The sequence below is a fragment of the Myodes glareolus genome, chromosome 4 (assembly GCF_982192425.1).
Source record: "Myodes glareolus chromosome 4, mMyoGla1.1, whole genome shotgun sequence".
Lineage (NCBI taxonomy): Eukaryota > Metazoa > Chordata > Mammalia > Rodentia > Cricetidae > Myodes > Myodes glareolus.
Genome location: NC_142029.1, coordinates 31,557,527 through 31,581,955, shown reverse-complemented (window position 1 = coordinate 31,581,955; position 24,429 = coordinate 31,557,527). Strand labels below are relative to the sequence as shown.

At 39.3% G+C, this 24,429-nt stretch overlaps 1 protein-coding gene across 4 annotated transcripts in view; it reads right to left on the bottom strand.

Moving 5' to 3' along the window:
• Nucleotides 1–10,742: 10,742 nt before the first annotated feature.
• The window catches only part of Rfx7 (regulatory factor X7), a 106,236-nt gene continuing 92,549 nt past the window's right edge, over nucleotides 10,743–24,429 (bottom strand). For 3 of the 4 annotated variants that reach the window (XM_048423732.3, XM_087905367.1, XM_087905366.1), the window contains 4 exons: nucleotides 23,328–23,412; nucleotides 22,317–22,524; nucleotides 18,191–18,486; nucleotides 10,743–16,933 (listed from right to left, as the gene is read on the bottom strand). In XM_048423732.3, the coding sequence (XP_048279689.2) occupies nucleotides 13,664–16,933; nucleotides 18,191–18,486; nucleotides 22,317–22,524; nucleotides 23,328–23,412 (3,859 nt within the window). In that variant the 3' untranslated portion in view covers nucleotides 10,743–13,663. The remainder of the gene's footprint in view (nucleotides 16,934–18,190; nucleotides 18,487–22,316; nucleotides 22,525–23,327; nucleotides 23,413–24,429) is intronic. The other variant, XM_048423733.3, reaches the window with a different exon arrangement.

Here is a 24,429-nt window from a genome sequence, read left to right as displayed (position 1 = left end):
TCTGCTAACATTTTGGAATTGTTCTTTTTTCCATTGTATGTCTTGTTTACATTTTGCATTCATAGTACACACTGAAGCTGAGTGTGTCGGCACATATACCTGTCCATCTCAGCTATCCAGGAAGCTAAAGAAGGAGGATTGTTTGAGCCATTCAGTTTCAAATCTGCCTGGATAGTATAGGAAGAAAAGTATCAATGTCTTAAATTTAGAAATAGATTGATGGAAGCCAGGAGTAGTGGCACATGACTTTAATCCGAGTACTCAGGAGGCAGAGGCAAGTGGATTTTATGAGCCTGGTATAGTGAATTCCAGGACAACCAGAGATACATATCAAGACCCTGTCTCAAAAAAAAAAAAACCCAGGAAGAAAAGAAATAAAAAAGAAATAGACTAATATAAATAGAAATATAAAATTTGCAAATTTAGAAGCATAAAATGAGAATTTTAAAACTCCATGCTGTTCTGAGATACAGATTCTTGAGCTCCTGTCTTTCTCTACTAGACTAGAATGTCACTGTCGCGTTGTCTGCATTGTGTAGTTGGTCACGAGCAGCCTCTAGTACTGCACTAGACAGACACAATTCAAGATTTGTCTTGAGCTGATAGAGAAGATAGATTCTCCATCTAGTGGTCAAACTGAAAAACAGCGTGCAGCTCTGTACTTACCTAACACAACTGTGAAGCAAGGCGAATAGCAGCAAGGCCGCAGAAAAAGTAAAGCAGCACCTACCCGACGCCACAGGTCCCTTCAGCCGTGGCCTGTTTTGGAGAACTCAAACAGATACAAATCCTTCTTGATGCATTTTCCACATAAATTTCCTACATGATAAAAGACAACCTTACAATTATTTTCAATGGCTTTTTCTTCCCCATTTCTTTTTCTTCTTTCCCCCGGCCCCTCTAAGAAAAGGACCCAAGTATCTCAGGCTAGACTGTCACTCCACATATAGCTGACAATGACCTTGAACTTCTGATCTTGGTGCTTCTTGCCTCCCAGTTGGTGCAGAGACTGAACCTAGGGCTTTGTCAATGTTAGGCAAGCAGTCTGCCAACTGAATAGCACCCTCAGCCCCTAGGTTTACTTTAAAAAAAATCAAGTGTAGACTAGTTTCTGATCCATGACTAGAGGCATGATCTCAGACTCCTCTAATTCAGCAACTTTTGTGCAATTTGTGAACTAAAGGTTTGTCTACAACATCTGATTTTCCACACTACTCTATGAAGCATTCAAGGGCAAATCTAGGAAATCAAGGCTAACACTATGACACGCACAGACAACACAAAGCAGGCCTGTGAATAGCATGGGGCCTGACCATTGGCCTAAAAAGGGGCCTCACCTAGCAGGGCTTCCGTCCTCTGCTGCTTTCTCTCCTGTTCAGTCCTCACTCTCTAGTCCTGACCCTTACCAGGATTTCAGGTGAAAGCCGCTCTTGCCCGCAATGGCTTCCACTCTGCTCAGAGAGACACAAGGCTGAAGGCCAGAGCTGAGGAAGGCGCAGCACAGCATGACATACTTCGCAGATTCTGTTACCCTGCTTGGTGTTCTTTTTAAATTGGCTTCAAAAGATGTGGGGGTGGGAGGGATGAAAGAAGAAAGGAAAGCAGAAATCAGGATGGGCTGGAGGAGGGAGGAAGGAAGAGAGAGGGGAATTGAAGGAGGGAGAAAATTGAAGGTAGTTTGACATAAAATAAACAATAGTATAATGCTCCTGGGAGAGGGATCTGTTTCCAGTGCTTGGGAATGAAGTCAGGCCTCACATATGCCAGGCAAACACTCAATCACTGAGCTATATTTCCTATCCATAAGGAGACTTAATTTTTTTTGTGAGACAGGGTTTCTCTGTGCAACAGTCCTGGCTGTTCTGGGAGTCACTTTGTAGACCAGGTTGACCTCAAACTTATAGAGATTCATCTGCTTCTGCCTCCTAAGTGCTCAGATTAAAGGTATGTGCCATCACTGCCTGGCAAGGCTAATTTTTATTTATCTATTTTTATGTGCATTGGCATTTTGTGTGTGTATGTCTGTGAGAGAGTGTTGTGGAGTCAGTCTTTTTCATCGGGATCTACGGCTCCCTAGTAACAACATGGAGACTTATAGTATTAAAGCTCAGCCATAGCTTAGACTTCTTACTAACTAGCTCTTACAACTTAACCCATGTCTATTAATTTACCTATTGCTGCATGGCTAGTGGCTTTACCTGTCTTCAGCATATCTTGCTCCCTCTGTGTCTCCTGGCAACCCTGTCCTTCTTACTAGTGCTCTCTCTGCCCTGAAAATCCGCTAGCTATTGGCCATTCACTTTTTTATTAAACCAAACAGAGTGACACATATTTACAGTGGACAAAAAGATTATTCCACAACAGTGTCAAAACCCTTGGAGGTAGAGTTACAGGCAGTTGAGAGCTGCCCTGTGAGTGCTGGGAATTGAACCAGGGTCCTCTGAAAGAGCAGTCAGAACTCTTAACTACTGAGTCATCTCTCCATGATGGAGGAGGGTTATCTGTCTATTGTGTTATTTTCATTGGTCAATAAAGAGACTGCCTTGGCCCTTTAATAGGACAGAAAATTAGGAATTAGGTAGGTGGAGTAAACAGAACAGAATGCTGGGATGAGAGCAATGGGGCAGACGCCATGGAGCCAGCTACCAGGTCAGACATGCTGAATCTTTTCCGGTAAGCCACTACCTCGTGGTGCTACACAGATTATTAGAAATGGGTTAATATCAATATATGAGAGTTAGTCAGTAACTAACTCTCTAGATAATGGGCCAGGCAGTGCTTAAATGAATACAATTTGTATGTTGTTATTTCTGGGACTAAGCTAGCCATGCGGGAGTCTGGTGAGGCGAAAAGCAGGCCTGCCCGCAGCCCCTCACTACATCTCCAGTTCAAGACTAACTTTTCAAGTTATCTCTATTATTTTAATCAATTCTGCCCTATTTAGCACTTACATTACTTTCTCTTTCTTTTTTAGCAAATGGAAGAATTAGGTTTATGGTACCTGGGGATTAGAGTCCATGACAAAGGCATAGCAGCAGGAGCAGCTCAGAGTTCACATTTGGACCCACAAGCAGTGGGGAGAGCATGCTAGGAATGGCAGGAGTCTTTAGAAACCTCTACCCCTGCCCTGTGACACACTTCCTCCAGCATCTTCCAGTAAAGCCACAACTCACAATCCTTCCCAAGCAGTTCCACCAACCGGGGACAAAGCATTCAAATACATGAGCCTATGGGGGCCATTCTCATTCAAACCACCACAGGCCAGTTGGTTTTGTAGCTTGACAAACTAAAGAGCATCTGCTTTGCTGGGTAGAACTTCTGGATGTTAATTCCAGCTGTCAAGTTTTGTTTTTCTACTTTTGAAGTTTTATCTAGAATATCTACCTGTGCCAATACCCTGAAATGTTTTCCTTTATCTCCAGTATGGTTTTGCTGAGGTTTCATTGATTACTTGATGTCTTTGTGCTCTTACATGAATTTCCAGACATTTTCTCGAGTTATACAAAATCATTCTTGATATTGAAGTCACCTACTGTTTCATTGTAACCTAAACTTACTTTTTATGTCCATTAGTATTTTGTTTTTATAACATTAGGTGCTGTTCCAACATTTGGCATATACATTTACATCTCATGATATTCTTCATGTAGATTTGAATATATTTTGCTTATTTCTTCCTATCTATCTTGTAAATCTGATGGTTCACTGTATTAGTAATATTTCTTTCTTATTTCTCATTGGTATATCTCTTTCCTAGTGGGATTTATTCATATTTTTAATGATACTGATTACTAAATTCTTTCTCTTTTGGGAATAGGATTCCCTTAAGGATCTGCTGCACTTCTGGTCTAGTGGTCATGCATTCCCTTAATTTATTCCTAAAATGGAAAGCCTTTACTTCTCCTTCAACTGAAGTACAGCCTTGCTGGGTGGTGCGGGAGAATTATCTGTATTCTGTCAATCATATTTTAATAAAACGCTGATTGGCCAGGCAGGCAGTACAGGCGGGAAAGCCAGACAGGAAGTAGGGGTGGAGCAAAGAGACTGGGAGTATTCTGGAAGCAGAAGCTCTCTCTCAGGCACTCCTGGGCAGACCACCGAAGAGGCAACATGTAAGCTGTCACATTGAGAAAGGTACTGAGCCCGTGTGGCTAACATAGATAAGAATAATGGGTTAAGATAAGTCATAAGAATTAATAAGTAGCCTGACCTAATGGGCCAATCAGTTTATAACCTTATGGAGTCTTGTGTGTGATTTTCTTTGTTGCTTGCCGGCTGTTGGGGTACTGGGAGGGACAGAAACCCCAACAAGCCAGCCCTCATACTACAGCTGAGTATGATAATCTTGGTTGGTAGTTATTATCTTCTGGGACCCAAAATACATCATTTCATGCCCTCTTTGTACATAAGAGTTCTTTCTGAGAAATCTGCTGTTAATCTGATATATTTGCCTTTATTACTTGACATTTCCCTCTTGTAGATTATGCTTTCTTTTTCCTGTATTTTTTAAAACAATTTAACTACAATATGTCATAGTGATGTACTTTTATGTTAATGTGTGTTTGAGGGTCTAAATGCCTCTTTTACCTGGATGGTCATGCCTTGCCAAAAACTTGGGGAGTTTTCTACTGTTATTTTACTGAAAAGGTTTTCTATGCCCCTGATCTTCTTCTCCCTCAAGTATGCCAATGACCTTAAATATTTTAATTTTTAAAGGGTATCCCAAAGCTCCTGCATTTTCTCATCATACTTTTTTTAAAAATCTCTTTTGTTCTTTCTGTCAGACACTAACAACTCAAAAATATCTGTCTTCAGGCTGTTATTTTTTGTAGGAGGTTGTAGGTCCTTGTGCTCACAGATATGCACTAGGGAAACCAGGAATGTTAAACACACAGGGCTGTTTCTTCAAAGAGAGATGTACAACCCGTTTTCTGCCCAGAGGACTGGAAACATGTCGTTAAGTTGGGTAACCTTTGCATTATCTGTATAGCCAGGCCATACCAGCTCCCCCAGACCCTTATCTTGAGGTTGTCTCAACCAATCTACGGTACTATCCTTCCCAAGACCCTTATCACAAGTTTGTTTATCTTGAGCCTGTTTCCTCTGTTAATCTATAGAACCTATCATTGCAGAAGATGTCACTTGTACTTTACAAGTTTCAATGTAATCATGGTTTAAGCTTTGTTGTGCATATGGAACTGAATTATCAGTAGGAAACTTTTTTTCCAAATTGTGGTGTGCTTAAATATGCCTAAAATAATTGAGCTGGTGTCAGGCTCTCAGAATTTAAACCACTGCTGTCTACTGAGTCATGCTGAGCTGGACTTCCTTCTTCTAATCAACACTCTGCTGGCTGTGGTGTCTGCAGAGACCCCCACATTTTTTTCCCTCTGCCCGATATAATTTGTTATTGAGGCTGCCAACTAACTTCCCATCTGACCTTTACAGTCTCTCATTTTCTTTGTGATTCCTGTTCTGTCCTCATTCAGATTCTGTGTGGCCTTTTAAAATTCATTTATCTGTTTTGGTTATGTGGAGAATTGTTCATTCTTAGGCTGGGCATGTTATAGTATATTATGTTGTAGAATATTATTTTAAGATATGTTACATTTGTTTAAGCTATGGAGCATTTGTTTAATGATGTAAAGATGTGTTGCTTTTGTTTGTGTTGCATTTGCTTAACTATGTGAAGCTGTTGATTCTTTGCCTGTCTATAACACCTGATGGTCTAATAAAGAGTTGAATGGCCAATAGTGAGGTAAGGGAAAGGATAGGTGGGGCTGGCAAGCAGAGAGGATAAATAGAAGGAGAAATCTGGAAAGAAAAAAAGAACAAGAGACAAGGAAAGGAAGATGCTAGGGGCCGGCCAGCCAGCCAGCCAGCCAGCCAGCCAGAGTTAAGAGTGAAAGTAAGATATACAGGAGAAAGAAAAGGAAAAAGCCCAGAGACAAAAGGTAGTTGGGATACTTTAAGAAAAGCTGGCAAAAAACAAGCCAAGCTAAGGCTGGGCATTCATAAGAAAGAAGTGTCCATGTGAGTGATTTATTTGGATGCTGGGTGGTGGGCCCCCAAAGAGCCAAGAATAAAAGAGTAAAAAACAACCAACTACAATATTATGGGAAGGCCTCCTTAGTGATGTTCACTTGATAAAGTCTTGTGAGGTATCCATTCTGGGTTTAACTCACAGAGATTCTCTTATTCTTGCCATAATCTCCAAGGCTAAGCATTTTTCTCCACAGAGAGTATCTCTTTATGTAGCCCTGGATGGCCTGGACTATGTAGTCCATGCTTGCCTCACAGAGATTCACTTGCTTCCTTCTCTAAGTGCTAGGAGTAAAGGTGAGTACCACCCACACCCGGCCTAGCACTTACATTCATAAAAAAACAAAACAAAAAATAGTTTGACAAGCTGGGAAATGACAAAGCAACTGAAGTAGGTTTTTACATGGAAGTAGATAACTAAAACTAAATTATTACCTGAGGTGGGGTATAATATTACTATAACTATGACTATATATATATATAATTCCTACTTTTCCTAGTCCTTTTAGAGTAGTGGTTCTTAACTTGTGGGTTGTAACCTGTGGGTTCTCTGAAGAACCTGGGCTCCCTGAGGTGGGTAACTAAATAACGGGTTACTAAGAAGCAGGAGGAAATAGTTTCTTACTTTGAGAGCCCATTCAAAGCCTCAAACTTGGTAGTCTGTACTAAGTTAATGGAAGATTCTGCACAGTGCTCAAGAAATGTTAGTTAATTTTCCTCTCCTAATGTGTTCATCTTCTATCAATAAGACCACCATATCCAGAGGAGAGAGAGGACAGGAGTTTATCTGATTGTTAAAGTCAAACACAGACCTACATTGAATCTTCTTGGAAAAACCAAAGCACTTATAAAAAAAAATTAACAATATATTTTGATAGCACAAATTCACAATTGTGACTGAATGCTGTGGACTCAGTCATCAAATTAAAAACACAAAATACTTTCACTTAATTGTCTTTCAGTTTGAAAATGTTCTTAGACTTACACAGCAAAATGGTGGCTTAATCAAAGATGAGTTTAATGCAAATATTTAGCCTCCTCCCAGAACGACCATATGGCTATTGTCACATCAGTTAAAAATTCTGCTAAAAGCAGTAAGGGTGACCATCTGTTGGGGCTGGCAAAGAAAGTAATATATTTCAAAACACATCCAAATCTCCCCCTGCATGTCTGTAAGCAGGCATCTTGGCTATAGATGATTTGGATTGAATATCTAGTCTGGGAATCTCAGACAATGCCCATTCTATCTACTTAAAATTACAGAGAACAATTTCTTAGTGTAATACTTTTCCCTCCCCACTTCTGAGTCTTAGTTACTTTTCTACTGCTGTGACAAGATACTATGACCAAGGCACTTACAAAAGAAAGCATTTAATTTGGGGTTCACTGTTCCAGAGGGTTAACATCCATGACCATCATGACAACGAGCATGGCAGCAGGTAGCATGGTGCTGGAGTAGTAGTGAGAACTTATGACTGATCCACAAGCACAAGGCAGAGAGAGGGAGGGAGAGAGGGAGGGAGGAGAGGGGGAGAGTTAACTAGGAATGGCAAAGACTGCTGTAGAGTATTAAAGATGTGTTACATTTATTTATGCTGCGGAATATTTAATGATGCAAAAATGTGTCACATTCTTTTATGTCGCATTTATTTAACTTTGTGAAGCTGAGTTACTTTGCCTGTCTAAAACACCTGCTTGTCTAATATAGAGAAGAATGGTCAATGGCAAAGCCCAAGAAAGGAAAGGTGGGAACGGCAGTCAGAGAGAATTAATAGGAGAAATCTGGGAGATGAAGGAGCAAGAAAAGAAAGAGCCAGTCACCCAGTCACACAGTCAGACACAGAATAAGAAGAAAACAAAAGATATACAGAAATAGAGAAAGGTAAAAGCCCAGAGGCAAAAGGTAGACAGGGTAATGTTAAGAAAAGCAGGCAAGAAACACGATAAGTTACGGTCAGGCATTTATAAGTAATAATAAGCCTTCATGTGATTTATTTGAGAGCTAGGTGGTGGGCCCACCAAGAAAGCCTGAATAAAAAACAATGAACTAAAATAGACTTTTAAAACCTCAAAGCTTACTTCCCATGACACACCTCATCCAGCAAGGCCATACATCCTAATCCTTCCAAACAGTTCTAACAACTATGGATCATGCACTAAAATACATGAGCTTATGGGGAACATATTCAAACTGCCCACCTTTCTTTCTCTCCCTCCCTCTCTCTTCCCCTCGCTTTTTCCCCTCTGACTTTGTGAGTTTATGTGCATCACATACATTCAGGAGTTCATAGAATCCTATGCTGGATTCCCTGGAAATGGAGGTGTTTGTGAGCCATCATGTGGGTGCTGGGACCTAAACCAGGTCCTCTGTAAAAGCAGCAACCACTCTTACACACTGAGTCATCTCTCCAGCCTCCTTTGTACCCTTGCTACACGAGTTAATAGGCCTGTTTTATGTATACCAGGGAAGGAGATTTTAAGACACTTCTTGTTGCCAGGCAGTGGTGTGCACACCTTTAATCCCAGCACTTAGGAGGTATAAGCAGGCAGATCTCTGTGGGTTCAAGGCCAGGCTGGTCAGAGTGAGTTCCAGGACAGCCAGGGCTGATAACACACATAAACCCAGTCTCAATAAAACAAGGAACAAAACCTCCAAACAATAACTCCTCCCCACACAAAAAAAGCTTCTAGTTCAGTAAGCATAGGGATCCAACAATATAAGCCCATGCAGGGCAAAATATAAACACCTAAATCTGATATTGTTAAGAGTCTTTTTAATGCCAGGGGCAGAGACTGGCAAAGGCTTTCTCCTCAGATGGCAGTTGATATGATTTTAAAAACAATTTTTTTTTAGACATGGTTTCTCTGTGTAGTCCTGGCTGTCCTGGAACTCACTCTGCAAACCAGGCTGGCCTCAAACTCAGAGATCCGTGATGGGATTAAAGGTATGTGCACCAACGCCCAGCTAGAAAAAAAGTGTATTTTCATTTCTTGAGACAGGGTCTTACACACCCACAGGCACTCCCCCCCCCCCACAAAATATTTAAAACTGATCTTACTCAGCTGTTGTTTTCCTTTTGACCACTAATGGTCCCCTCCCAGAGATGAAATCATTGATATTTTTAGGTTATGAAACTTAGAATCACAGTATTTTTACTTGTGTGTGCACATGTCCATCACAGAGGACAACTTGTGGAAATCATTCTCTTGTCACCACATGGGTCCTGGTGACTGAACGCAAGACTTGGGGGTAGGTACCTTTACCTGCTGAGCCATCTCAATGGCCCTCAAGATGACCACATGCAGAAACCATAAATAATGAACCAATAATCTAACAAACTGACTTTTTAGGTTTTTGCTTGTTCAAGGAAACTGGGAGGATGTGTACAATGAGTGACTGGGAGATTCTGGAAAAGCTTTTTCTCTGATAAAGGCAGTAAGAACTGCCCTTCCTATCCTTGGGATGAAGGAGGACATACTTATGCTAAGGGAACCACAGTGATATGATGTAACACAAACCAAAGCTGGTGATGAAACAACTCAAGAACAGAAGGCAGGACTTGTCCGTGCAAATAAACCATTGAATGAACTCCCTGAACCTTCTGTCTCCAGTTTTATTTCCCAGGGGTGAAGTTTCAATCTATTGGTCAAACTTGTCTCATGCTCCTAGGCTGAGGAAATCTTCCTGCATCTCAGTAGCTGGGACCAGAGGCACATGCTACTACTTTTGACACTAAAATTAAGACAACAGCTAAATTTCCTTAGACTGTCATACTTAAAGCAACACCCAGGAGGCTCATTGCTTTTATCTTGAGAGATTTATGGTTTTCAGGGCTACTTTCATTTTCAGGTACTTTGGAGTTTTGGTTTGTAGGTTCAATCTATGTGGGGGCCTTCCTGGACAGTTCACCCACCTACTTTCTCAATCTTTCTCTTTTGTGACTACCTGTCTAATGTGGGAGTCTTCCTGTATTTTACCCACTTTCCTTTCTCAATTTTCATTCACTTTGTGATTGCTTCCACCTGTCTGAACACATCGAGGTCAGAGGTAATAGTTGGGTTGTCAGATATATCAAGATCTGTATATACAGGTAAGTAGGCTGTTTCATTTAGAACATGTATATGATATGTTATATTTCCAGATATTGATTCTTCCAGATTCTATATCAAAGTAACCAAATTCCACCATGGACCCTGGTTCCATGGCTTTGTAGAAGCTGAAGTTTCTGTTATTTTCTGCCTTTTTGTAGACCTATGACCTGGCTTATAATTTCTGTACATTTTAACACATCTTGGACTTGAAAATCTTCATCTTTGTGTTTAATGTTCCTGAAACACAGCAACCTAGATAGTCCTCAACCTAACACCTGAAACAAACACCATGTGAAAGAACAAAAGAGAAGATGGTCTTCTACAAAACATACACTCTATGCCATATACCAATGGCAATAAATTTCAAGTGAACAACAATTCCAGAGAAGGGAGGGAGGCAGGGAGACGGGGAGAGCACAGCATGAGAACAAGCTGTCAGCTCTTTCGGAGCAGCACAGAAGTGGCACACTATGCCTTGTACCATGTTTTCCACCCCCCTGCTCCCCACCATTTCACCAGTTTGAGGGAAATATAGCATTAGGTACATATTTATAAAATGGCATTGTCTATAAAAATACATCCCATAAATCATCTTAACATCCAGTCAGTATAATATAAAATGTTTTTAATTGTTTTTGAAAACATTTAAAAAACAATTTGAGCACTTTGAATAAAAAAGAGAACTGAAATGCTACTGCGATGTTCAACTACTGTGATCTCAGCAGGTACAACAGACAACAAAGCACCGGGATCCGACTCTGCACTAAATGAGACACACAACAACCTCTGGTGTAGTAAGCACACTGTAGTACAAGACTGTTATCTGAACCTCAGATGCACTGCACAAATACGCTCCTTCTTGCTCAGTTCAAAAGTCAGTGCTTATTGCAATTATATGCAAAAGTATTTACTTCATAAAGTCTTATCATGATAAAACAGTATGCAAAATGTTTTAAACATCAAAACAATGAAAAAAATCCCAAGAAAAGAACATATTCAACAACTAAGCAGAATTAGTAAACATTAAAGAAGCAAAATAACCTGTGAATAACTATGCTCACCTGGTTAACACAGAGCCAGTTTCAATACAGCCAACAGGGGAAAAAAAGTGGTTACAGGATTACCTAGTACTGTACAAGATAAGTCAAGAACACTCATGCACATTTTGTGATCATGTATTAACATGGTGAAGCAAACTAAACTTAATTCTTCCTGCTGGAATATTCTCGTGTAAGAGAATAAGAAATAGAAATATCTCATTGAGATCAGTGCACATTGCTACATAAGACAATTTCATCTGTCACTTTGATGATATTTTGTCTTTTCATAATGAAACACATTTAAAAATTTTAATCTGTGGACTGTACTGGTTGCATTTATCCTAAGAGATGTGCCTACCACAGGTTCAACAAATTTAGTGCAATATATGAACCCCAAAAAGTTTGCTGGACGAATTCAGCCAAATTTAAAGAGTTTGCTGCAATACTGTACATGGGGGGGGGGGGGTAAAAATCCTCCAGTCTCTATACTTTTTATCAAAAAAGATTCCATTATTTTTTTATTATTAGGAAGCTAACAATGTAAACAGGGATTAGAATGGCCTCAAAGTCTCCTTTTCAGAGTATCTCACTGAGAAAGGCTCCCATCATTTGTTAGAAGAAATCACACAGTTTCCTTTGGGTATTACATACTTTGGTGTGCAGTAGTGCTGTATCTCAATGTACAGTGAAGAAATAACTAGTATCAAAAAAAATCTAACAAATCATTAAATCAAATTAACACACACATATGCCAGTAACTACAACACATCCATAGATAAACCTCTGAGCCAACTCTAGCACCATTGATTTATTAGAATATGTTAATACCCTACTTTTCAAATCTGTTGAACAATGGACCCTTATTAAATTAACCCTTCCATCATATTTGTTAAATATTTGGATTGAGGTCTTCTGATTTATTTTTGAATTAAGATAAAGAAAAGCTTGGCTAGGTTCAGGAGAGTATAGTGAATGGTTTCATGTTAGCTTTTAAGAACTTAAGGTTAACTTTAATATCTCTCTGAAAATTACCTTGAAACTCACTTAAATGAAGCTGCCCACTAGTTTTGTTAACATGAAATTCATAAATACTATTCATAAACCAAAACGGGAGCCATAGAGAAACACTTTAAAACAAATCCTGAGTGCTTTGCTTCTTTTGCAACTGTGTCCATCACAATAAATAAGTTAAACAAGTAATAAAACGCTCCTCCTCTTCAAGTACTATTATCACCCCTTTGTTTTATCAGAGAACAAAGATCTGAGGCTTCACACCTCACATGAGGAAATGCTTTTTCGCTGGGCTCTTAATATTATCTTTCCTGCTTGGTGTTTTGCAAAGGATCCATGATCAAATTGCGTCACTACATTCAGAGAAGCAAAGGAACGAGCAAACTGAGGAAAAAAAGCTGATTACTAAAGGATACCATGGCGAAAAGCATTAAAAAGAATTCTTTAGTAGCTTCAGTATGTACACAGAGCTATGGTGAAGAAACTAAGAAAAAGCCTCTATTTCCCTTCTAACACTCCAATCTCAACAAGCAAATAATAAAACACAAGACATTTTTTTAACATGCTTGTATTTCTGCTATTAAATTTCAATGTCTAGTGTATGTCTCTCTCTCTTTTTCTCTCTGTGTATGTGTGTGTGTGTGTGTGTGTGTGTGTGTGTGTGTGTGTAAGAGATGGGGAGGGGAGGGAAGAAAAAGGGAGGGGAGAGATTGGAGTAGGAAGGAGAGGGGGGTTCAAGAGGGACAGGAAGAGAAGGAGAAGCAAAGTGTGTGAGCTAAAGAGCTCCATTTTAAAAGTCACCTTTTAAAACTGGACTAATGCAATGTCACAAATAAATGGCTACTAGTTTTCCTCTTAAAATTTTTAGTGCAGCTTTTACTTTCCTTAAATTAACATTTGCTTTCCATTATTTTCTCCTACATAAGCCCTTCATTGTGGGAGTAAATGGAACAAAGCCCCAGAAAGTCCTAGAGATTTCTCATCCTACAGTAGCTTCATGTTTCAAGCTTAAATATTTATAATAACCTGAATATTATCCCTGTTTTAAGGAAGACTCTCTTGCCTACAGTATACCTTAGCTATGATTTCATACCTAAAAGATAATGCCAACAATAAAACAGCCTATGACTAAAAATGGATGGTTTCTATGTAGATCAACTGATGAATTAAAATAAACTTATACAAAACAAAGACCCAGACTGCTCTTGTAAAAAGCTGGATTCTTTACTAGCAAATTAAATGGGGGAACATTATAAAATTTAAAACCTAATACTTGCTCTACAGCCTACTGTCTTCAGAAACCTGTCCAGAACTGAGGCAAGTCTAACCATTTCCTATTGAAGAAGAAACCACTTCTGCAGCAAACGCTTTTAAAATGTCACAATTAATAGTGTTTCTGCTGCGGGAGGCACTTCCATTAAGACAAATACAATACATATGTCTTTAGATACAGTGTGCTACATATTATAAAACACAATTTATCCCAACATTTCAACAGTAGGATGGTCCTTGCTTTCTATCCATTCAAAACCTGATGAAGTCATAGAGTTCATTGACTCACTGCAAATCTGTTGAAACAGTGGGTCATTCTTTAATTCTTCCAGTGTGGCTTCATCATCCTGTCCCTGCTGACGACCTGGATCAAACAGTAGATTTGGGTCTAAGGTGTTCAAATCATTGATGCTGCCTGAGAGGTCAGAAGACAACCTGATGTCACTAGGGAAATCAGATGCGGTGTTGGTGAGATCAGATGCGACCTGACCTCCCAGGGGCTGGCTGGTTTGCAGGTTGTCTCCACTCAACAGGTCTTTAACAGTGCTATTAAAATCTAATTGCTGTTCTCCAATTTCAGATTGTGCTTGATTATCTTCAGGAGAAAAACTGATCTGATCGGTGCTATTACTTTTGGTGAGGTAAGATGGTGTTTGGAACTCATAAACTGAAGTGCTGGAATCGATCATATTTTGTGAATTGGCACTAGGAAAAACAGGGGAAGTTTCCAAAATCTGAGTGAGATTCATCCGGGCTGTGTAATTGGAGGGCATGTTGTTCATTCCCAAACCTCTCACTGCATCATCATTGTCAGAATCGAGTTTGCTCAACAAAACATTAGTGATTTTTTTACTGTTTGTTTGCTTTTGCAGAGCATTTGGGAAAGCTGTCTGCATCATGACTGTCAAGGGGACTGACTGACTTCTTTGAGCTATGTTGTTGGCACATGCATCTGTGTGAACATTTGTGAAAACATGAACTTCTGGGGTTACTGGACTTCCAAAGGGGGTTACATTAGACCGTGGGATATTAGACACAGGATAGAGGGTGCTTCCGCTAAGATTCCGTTGGCGATGGACAGCAGGGCTCACACTCCGGCACCTGAAGTTGTTGCTGGCAGATGAATTAGTCCCTTTATTATCAAGAGGAGCGGGGACTGCAAACCCTTCTTGCTTGTTGGTGTTTACAGTGGCACCTTGATGCTGCACAGGAGAGACGGGAGTCAAACGACCAAAATGAGTGTCATGGTGTCTGGACTGAGACTGGTATGACTGTCCGGGCACAGCAAAGGCATGGGGTTTCCTGAAACGATCTTCTACTAGCTCCTGATAGCTTGGGAGAATGCCATGGCCAGAAACTGATGAACTACCAACCCCGCTATAACCATTATTCATCCATTCAAGCTTGGTTTTATCAGGGTGCGTGGCCATGGGTCTCTGCATTGGTTTCACAGGACTGCTCGAGACAATGCTGGCATCGTGATAAGCCATACTGGAGCTTATTGGGGTGAATGCAAAAGGATTCCTGCATTCAACAGGGCTTGGAGGGACACTACTACTGCAATTAGAATGAGGAGTACCAATGGGTGTGTGTCGGCTACTTCCTAAAGCACTATCCACAGGTGTTGTCTGGGCAAGCCTGGAGCAAGGGCTCTCCCGTGATAGACTCTGAGACCCGGCAATCATTTCAGATGTCGGAGTTGGCGTTGGCGTTGGGGTTGGTGTAGGAGTGGGTGTGGGTGTAGGAGTGTGAATTGGAGTGCCATTGCTATGGATTGGATGATAGAAGTGGGCGCTGGAAGCATGAGATGACATTGGAGCTCCTGGAGTTACTGACTGACTCTGAAGGGTCATTCCCAAGCAGTTACCATAAGAATGTGAATTATTCATTGACATCTGCTGCTCCATAAGCACCAGCTCTTCCACAATGCTATCTTGTGTAAGTTCATCATCAAAAGGAAAGTAGCTTTCATTTGTCTGGGAAACAGAAGACTCAAACTCTTTCAGTTCGGGCTGCAATGGTAACTGATCTGAAGACTGTGCTTGTATTTGATTCAAAGAAGATTCTGGAATCCGGCTATGTAACTGCTGGCTGTATGTGTCCTGTGGTATCCCTTCTAATTCCCAAACAGATTTCTCTAGATCATGGATATCAGAATGTTCGGGAATTGTCATAACACTAATATCTTGTTGTTCACAGTTGGCAGCTATGAAGTCAGAATCCTTAGTAACTTGCTGCCATTCGTTAGGATTAAAACTGTCATCTGATTTTGCCTCATGGTCCAAGAGAAAGACAGTCCCTTCAAGTTTTACTTTTACATCTGGAGACGATGATGGCGTAGTTTGCTGCTCCGGAACTGATTCACTGGCTACAAGAGTAGGGTTCAAGGGCTGATCCTCTACAATGTGTGAATTGACACTGATTGACACCTTGTTAGGAATCTGAGCACCTGCTGTTGAGCTTTCTGTTTTCCCTGAATGTAGAACCTTTTGGTCCTTCTTAATAGTGCCTGGTTTCTGACCTTCCATGGTAACTGCAGAAAGCTGTTCCACAATTGGTTTCTTTACAGGAGGCACCTGAGACTCTTGCAGTGTAGCAGACAGTCTTTTTCTTGGACTTTTAGTGCATAATTTAGGGTCTTTATTTACTGAGTCACCATTTGATGGTGAGCTGGTGCTGGTGAAAGGTAAGTTCTGAGTAGCAACCGAGAGAGTAACAGTGCTTTGATTATTGCCTGCTGAGATGCCTGGCAGAATTTCATTACAGCGACTTTTACATTTGGTCCTCTGGTCACAGACCTTAGTTGCTTTTACTTCAACGACACCTTCATTGGAAGGTTTTGATACTGCTCCATCTGTATTACTTTTCTGCCCCCAAAGGGCACTAGGTGTTGTTAGGGGAGCTTTAGTCCCCTCAGAGTTCTCTTGGCACTGTAGAGGATGCTCATCTGATGAACCTTCTGGTTCCATTTTGACTTCCACAGCAGAAGTTCCCCCAGTGCTGCTGGCCCTAGACCCAGAAGACTGAAGGGAAACAACAGAACCATTCTTGATCTGAGGAATGCTCCTTGATTCCTCTGTTGTTCCAGTAGCACTGCTGACTGAGGCAGAATGTTTAGGAGGGGCATTATTGTTACTGGGCGTGAGGGATATTGTTGTCATTTTCACCACGTTCAGAGAACTCATGTGTGATGCAGGTACAACGGCAGTTTTGATGGGACTGCTGGTAAAGAGCACAGTTGTAGGAGAGCGGATGGTGAGTGCACTGGTGTTTGCTGGCTTGGGTAAGATCTGAGGATAGCGGTGCCGGGCAGAACGGTCCCCACCAGGACTGGCTGGAACGTTCTGAGGAGTCTTTGGTGTCTGTTTCACAGACTGCATGTGCTGAGTAACCACCTGCACATTGAGGGGAAGAACCTTGCCATCAGGAGAACTCATTGGACTTGGTGAAGTTACTAACTGCCTGGTCCGCTGGACCTGCAAAAACAGAAAACAAAAGTCCATTCTAATAAGTTCAGGATACAACAGAATGTAGTACATCTGTATAATATTAAAGTGTTAACTAAAAAGAAATAAGGTAGTTTTAATATTAGAAAAGAGTTCTTTTGGGTATTTCTGTATATAAATAGGCCCTCAAATATACTAACAAATATAACAATAATGCAATAGTTATGAAATATAGTAATACCTGGGGAAAAACTTGGCTACTTCCCAGTTAACAAGACAAAATACTTCATACTTATGACAAATACTTGCCTAACTAATGGGTTAATGAGGTTACAGGGAGAAGAGATACAATCATGAAGAAAGGTAAACTCTAAAGTATCTACTGGAATCTGTTCTAAGAAGACAACTCACTCTTGGGAGACTTTTAAAAACTAACATGGATAAGGAGGTCCTGGACAAAACTAAGATCTCTCGAAGTCTGCTCCTCAGTGGATAATATGGCCATCAGTTATTGGAAGTGGTTTCTTTTCTTTTTCTTTTTTTTTGGAGACAGGGTTTCTTTGTGTTAAGATGCTAGCCTGGAAATCGCTTTGTAGACCAGATCTCCAACTCACAGAGATCCACCTGCCTCTGCCTCCCAAGTGCTTGGATTAAAGGCATGCACTACCACTGCCTGACAGCATATATTGGAAGTTTTAATGAAATAGCAATGATGAAGATACTTAAAAGAACAAGAAAAACAAGAGAAAGTATCCCCTTAGTAATAATACCAATAATAGTGTAAGTTTATCATTTTACTTTAGCAAGAAACACTTGCATTTGAAGAGCCCCTTCACTATAATGTTAGTTGTATGACAGTGACCTGAACAATATTCTACTCCTCTATCCATCCAGAAGTAGGCTTCATTAAATTATAAAATCATTAACACTATAATTTGATTTACTTTAATATTCAGAACAACTTTAGGCTCCCAAAAGTTTATGGTTATATTTTCTTGAATTAGCCAGAGATAAAAACAACTTTTAAATAAATTTATTCTTACTAAAGTTGAGTGGTTATATGCACACTTCATCCTTTATATATTCACTTCTGTTAGGTTTAGAGTTCGCTTTTCATTAGCAATACACATTTGAAATGAAAGACAAATGACTGAAGGTGAGTCTGATCACAAAACAAGTTTATGATTATAGCTACACATATGATTGCCTTCTTCTCACCTTTCAGTTTTAATAAAATAAATGACTTTCGACTATCTCAGTAAGGCCAAACTGTAGAATTAACATTACCGGAATGGGACTAGGGACAGCTGCCACCACAATACCAATCGGCTGGGGAGAAAGGATCGCAGGGTTTCCATTGGGTAGATTAGCCACTCCGTTGGCTGCAGTGCCTTCTGTTTTTTTTGCTGAGGATTCTCCTGGCAATGGGGATTGTAGTTTCTGTTCTTGCTGCTTTTTTTGAATTTTCCGTTGCAACTGTTGCTTAGCATCAATTGGAGATGGCAAAGTCTTTACTTGAGGTTGAAAAGAATTACTTTCAGCTGTAGGTATAAAAGCAGAAGGCTGGGAAATTCCTTTAAGTCCTGAAAATAAACACAAAAGAAAGCTAAAATAAAGGCTGTCTTTTGTGGAAGGCTAAATGACTCAGTTTCTTTGAGTATGTAGCCATCTACTGGACAAAACAACTAAGCAGGATATTCTAATCCTCACCTTATTTACAAAGCAAAGCAACAGACCTCTGTTTATAAATCTGTCAGCAAGATTTTGACATCCTAAAATATGATTTGACCAGAACAGTTTCAGGTAAGTAAACAATGGCAGACAATTTTAAAGGATTAACTATATCATAAATGTGGGGACACTAACAAAAATGCATGCCATCAGAGCATTTTTACATTGTATTAAAGGCCAGCAAATTTTCCTATCCCTTTCTGTAATTAGGATGAAATTAATAAATTTTTATAAGTTTAATATTCAGCCCACAATAATAACCTAATAAATATTCACTAAAACCACTCCACAGCCTAAAAAAAATTTATGTGGGGAAAACAAGTTTTTAATCTTACCAGAAATTCACAAAAATATGAACCATTATTTTAATTGTTATTATGATTATTCCAGTGTGACCTAGAGAAATTAAGAAGCAGAATTTCTAATGTTAAGGCATTTTGAAGTGTTACTGAGAAAACTTTTAAAAAGAGTATTAAGACAGCAGAAAAAAAAGCAAGATATAAATTTTAAGAAAACTGAGTATGTAATAAAAGTACTTTTACAAAGCTCATTTCATACTTAGGAAGTGGCACTAAGGTAGTAAGGAAGTCCCAGTGTGCTGAGGAGGAGCAGGATAGCCTGCTCTCGCACCTTGCCTTCTGTCCCCAGCCAGGTTCTGCTCTTCATCACTCTAGTTACAGCCACAACTTGGTGCAGGTGGGGGAGGAAGGCTAGAAGAAGAGAAAGACACAGGAATTCTCTTCTGCAAACTCTGGTCGGTAATCCTTCATTTTTGATCCTCTCCTTTTCTTTTAAATAATGTAATTATTGTTTTATTCTCTTTGAACTCAGCCTTACTGCTTTCTCTGGCTCTGTCTCAGCTTTCTTCCCAGCACCTGCACCCAGGAAAGCCTCTGCCAATGGCTCACATCTTCCTGCCTTGTCCTCTTGCCAGCGTCTCTGGACAGGAATTAAGTTCCAAGCAGATGACTCACAAAAAGGACATTTGTAACAACTTGTCCTTAAGACAAACACTATATTTATATATAAAAAAGTTTACCTTCAAAGGGTGAAAATATTTACCATAAATACTCTTTTAAAAATTTTCTAAGAGTTAAGAACAAAATTTCAAGAGATTTAAAGTTTTCAGTAAATACAATTGGCAAAAAGTTTAGTGTCCTTAAAAAATTTTTTAAAATATGGAAATTACCTGTTTGCTGTGTACGTTTTACTACATTTTAAAGATTTATTTATTATTTTATGTGTATGAATGTTCTGCCTTCTTGTATGTGTGCTATGTGCATGCCTGGTTCCTGAAAAGGTCAGAAGAGGGCTTCAGATCCCCTGGGACAGGAGCTACAGATGGCTGTGAGCTGCATCATGGTCCTGGGAACAGAACCTAGGTCATCTGCAAGAGCAACATGTGCTCTTAACTGCTGAGCCACTTCTCCGCTTTACACTCAAAAATTCCTTCATTCTCTTTTGGTCAGTCTTGCAAATAATGGAAAACAGATGGAGCTGCTTCCTCCAGTTCTGAAGGCTCCACACTCTTCAAAGTCTTAGTTTTCCAGAAGGTAAGAATGCAGTATGAAATAACTCAGGGTACCTGGGCTTTACAGACAGGTAAGCAGTATTTAAATCCTAGCTTCATTACTTATCTGGCCAAGGATAAGAGATTTCACTTCCCAGAGTCTGTTTCCTAGAATGAAACAATCTATCTCACAGGCCTATTAAAGTAATTAAGGGAGGTAACATATATGTGAGCTACCTAGCTACAAACATTGGACATATTAAGCACCACCAAGCTTCTGCCTAATTTTTGAGTGCAAAGTCAGGTTTGTTCACATACAGTTTATACTCATGAAGTTATGAAAAGTTGTGACTAGCTACTGTGAGTGTGGGAGGTTGTTTTGCTGATACCGGTTCTCAACTGGTGATAAAGTGAGTAGGAGACATTATATATAGACACACACCACAAACAGTAATTCTCTTCAGGATAAATGTACTGCAGATTTTAAAATATTTAGATTCAACTTAAAAGAATTAGCTTGGAAAAAAAGTTTTGTTCTCTGTTCACAGAAATAATTTTCTAAAGTAATGTAATTTATTTACTCTACAGTGTCAGGTATAACTGAAATAAAGCATAAAATTTTCCATCAGAATTGAAACTTTAACACAGCTATTAATTTAGGAATGCATTAGATATTTCAATAATAATATTAACTGCTAATGTTGTCAGTTCTAAAAATTTCTCTTTGAATTAAAATTCTCACTTAAACTGCCATTTAAAAACTTTTTCTCAGGTTGGAGTGATGGCTCAGCAGTTAAGAGAACTGGCTGCTCTTCCAAAGGATTTCAGTTCAATTCCCAGCACCCACACAGTAGCTCACACCTGTTTGTTAACTCCAGATCCAGAAAATCTAACACCCTCACACAGAAATACATGAGGGCAAAACACCAAAAACACATAAAATAAAAATAAATTAAAATTTTTTTTTCTTTTGCAGCCACAAGTAGTGAACACCTTGGAGACAGAGGTAGGAGGATTTCTATGAGTTCAAGGTCAGCCTGCTTTACATTACAAGTCCCATAACAGCCTGGACTCAATGTAGTAGAGACCCTGTCTAAAAACAAATAAACAACAAAAAACAAAACTCTTGCTATTTTATAGTACCACTTCACAAAGTTTATTATTTATGAAACCAGGTAACCAGCCATAATGCTCAAGACTGTTTTATTTACAAGCTTAATTTCTAGGATAGGAACCTAGCACATAATTTTAAAATTTAATCTTACTTTACTTTTAACATCTAACTAGATACATAGAATATTCTTTATATTTAAAAACAGTCATTTTTTATTATTTTTAAAAAAAAGTCTTAGCTGGGCGGTGGTGGCACACGCCTTTAATCCCAGCACTCGGGAGGCAGAGGCAGGTGGATCTTTGTGAGTTCAAGACCAGCCTGGTCTTCAAGAGCTAGTTCCAGGACAGGCTCCAAAGCTACAGAGAAACCCGGTCTCAAAAACCAAAAAACCAAAAACCAAAAACCAAACCAAAACAAAACAAAAAAGCTGGGCAGTGGTGGCACACACCTTTAATCTCAGCACTACTGGGGAGGCAGAAATAGAAGTGAGTTTGAGGTCAGCCTGGTCTACAAAGAAAGTTCCAGGACAGCCAGAACTGTTACACAGAGAAATCCTGTCTCAAAACCCTCACCCCAAAACAAAACAAAACATAACACACACACACACACACACACACACAAAAAAAAAAAAAATCCCCTGAAATGTAGGGAAATTCAAATAGTTTACTGTAGCAGAACACCATACAACAGATAGGGTTAAGATCTACAATTTAACAATATAGTTTTTATTTTGTTGGCTTAATAAAACATCTGCATTTAGTGTGAACTGGAGTAAGAATAAACTCATACAGATACTAAAATGATGACACTCTTTGGTCAAATTCTTCATTAATGAATTCTTTAAATTTTATTCATTTATTCATGAGTGCACTTGTGCCATGGAGTGCCTGTGGAGATCCTAGGACAACTTGTAGGAGGAGATTCAGTTCTCTCTCCAACATGCAGGTTCTGGTCAGAGGGCTTGGCAGCAGTGCCCTTACCTACTGTGCCATCTTACTGGCCCCAACCTCTCCTCTTGCTACTAGCTCTAAATATAGCAATGTGGTCAGCTTCCATACCTGCTGGTGCTGCTGCCATCACAGTCAGAGCTGCCATTGACTTGGTGCCTATATAATGACTCTTAACAAGGAAGTGGGCTAATTCCAAGACTGTGTCAAATGGCTGGCTTAATACTTTCTGGGCCCACTCACAGACAAGACGGCAAGCAGAAGAGATAACTTCCTCATCAATATTTTGAAGCTGCCCAGATGGTTCAACTCCTTCCAACTATAGAAAGGAAAGAGGAAAAGTTAACTTTACAATAATAATAATAATAATAATAATATGATATAATTTCAGAGAAATTAAGTTGAAGTACATTGAAGATATGTATTCTTATTGGAAGATACAGCATACATCTCTTGGGTCAAAACAGTATGAGGGAGCTGCTGGGAGACAGGTAACAGCTTTGCATATAAAGAACAATCAAGTGTAGGGTGAATATAGCACTTTAAATGGCAGCTAGAGCCTAGTGTAGTGGTACGCAACTTTAATCACAGCACTTGAGAGGCAGAGGCAAGTGGATCTTTGTGAGTTCATAGCCACTGTAGTTCACATAGTGAGTTCAAGGGCAGACAGGACTATATAGAGAGTCTCTGTCTCAAAACAACAAAAATAAAAACTTTAACAAAGAAATCCAAACAAACAAACAAAAATGGCAGCTAGACTCAAAAAAATGTTTTTGATAGTTCTAAAGCTTTATCTACTATTAAAAAAGACATTGATTAGTAGCCCTAGAGAGGTCATACTATAGCTAACTTATAAATTTTTCTTCCTACGCAAACAGGCATCATCAATATATATTATGGACATATCTACAAATTAGTAATTATAGATCTTTATTATTCTGAATTTCAGTTTATGTAGGTAAGTTTTGCTAGCATCTTTTGGCTATTGTGGGTGATTTTTCTCTCCCTCTCATTTGTAGAAAGAACAGTTCTCAGTTCCTGATTTTAACCAGAATATTGTACAGAAAGCATTCAACTAAAGATATATTTCTCTTTATTAAGAAGAAACGGTAGAATTCTTACCCCATCTCCAGTTTTATGAAAGTCGAGGTTGGGCAGTGTTGGCATATGAACAAAAGCTTTTTTCCTTAGTCCACTGTAGCAATATGTGATAAACAGTTAAGGTTGAAACCATTTTAAATTAAATGGACTGTCTATATAAATAGCATTTGAGAAGGAACTGTACATGAAATGACAATACAATCACCAGGACATAACATCTGCTTTCTGAATTCATCACTAAAAACACAATTTACTAGTAGAAACTTAGAATGCTTTCTTGCATTCAAAACTAAGTGTTTCATGTAGAATGTTCAGTATTACTGTCTTAAATGAATCTAATCTATTAAAACATTATGAATAAACATTCCCATTATGCTGTGCCAGCCACCAGTAACAAGCAGGTCTGAGGGAAGGAACCAACAGATGGAAACTTGGCAAAGGGATGGGAAACTTGAGTACAGGGCACAGGGACAAAAACAACTCTTAAGTGTATCACAAGGGCTTTAACCTTTACATTTCTTTTTCCACTGAAACATAAAGGATTATCACCCGAAACATGCCAAAGACACATCAAGACATTTTCTGTCTGTATTCAGGAAACAAGGGTAGAGTGGTTCAAATGCACCTGTCACTCCTTTAGAACAGCAGCCTTCTTCCTTGTCCCTTTCTCTAATTGCTACAGTAGCTAATTTAAGGCCTTAAAAATACCAAGAGCTAAGCAAGGAAGAAATGAATGCATTTCTAATAAAAGATGGTCTATTTTACACTCTGCTAGGAGCAGAAAGACCTTTAATAAATTCTTATTTTTCACCCCTTTACTTCTGTTTGCTTATACATATTTCTCTGTCACAAGAAGGGTCATTCTTATGCCCTGCTTTAATGGCTGCCAGAAAAATAGTGAATATTTGTGATATTTTGTTTGAGCTTTAACAAATTAAGCTTGCCTGAAGATCAGAGTGCGGAGCTAGCCACACTAGTTAGTCATAGAGGTCAGGCAGTTAGCACATACACCTTTAATCTTAGCACTCAGAAGACAGAGACAGACAGTTCTGTGAGTTCAAGGCCACTATGGGTTACACAAGATTAAATAAGTCTAAATGAGAAACATACTCAATTCAGTCTT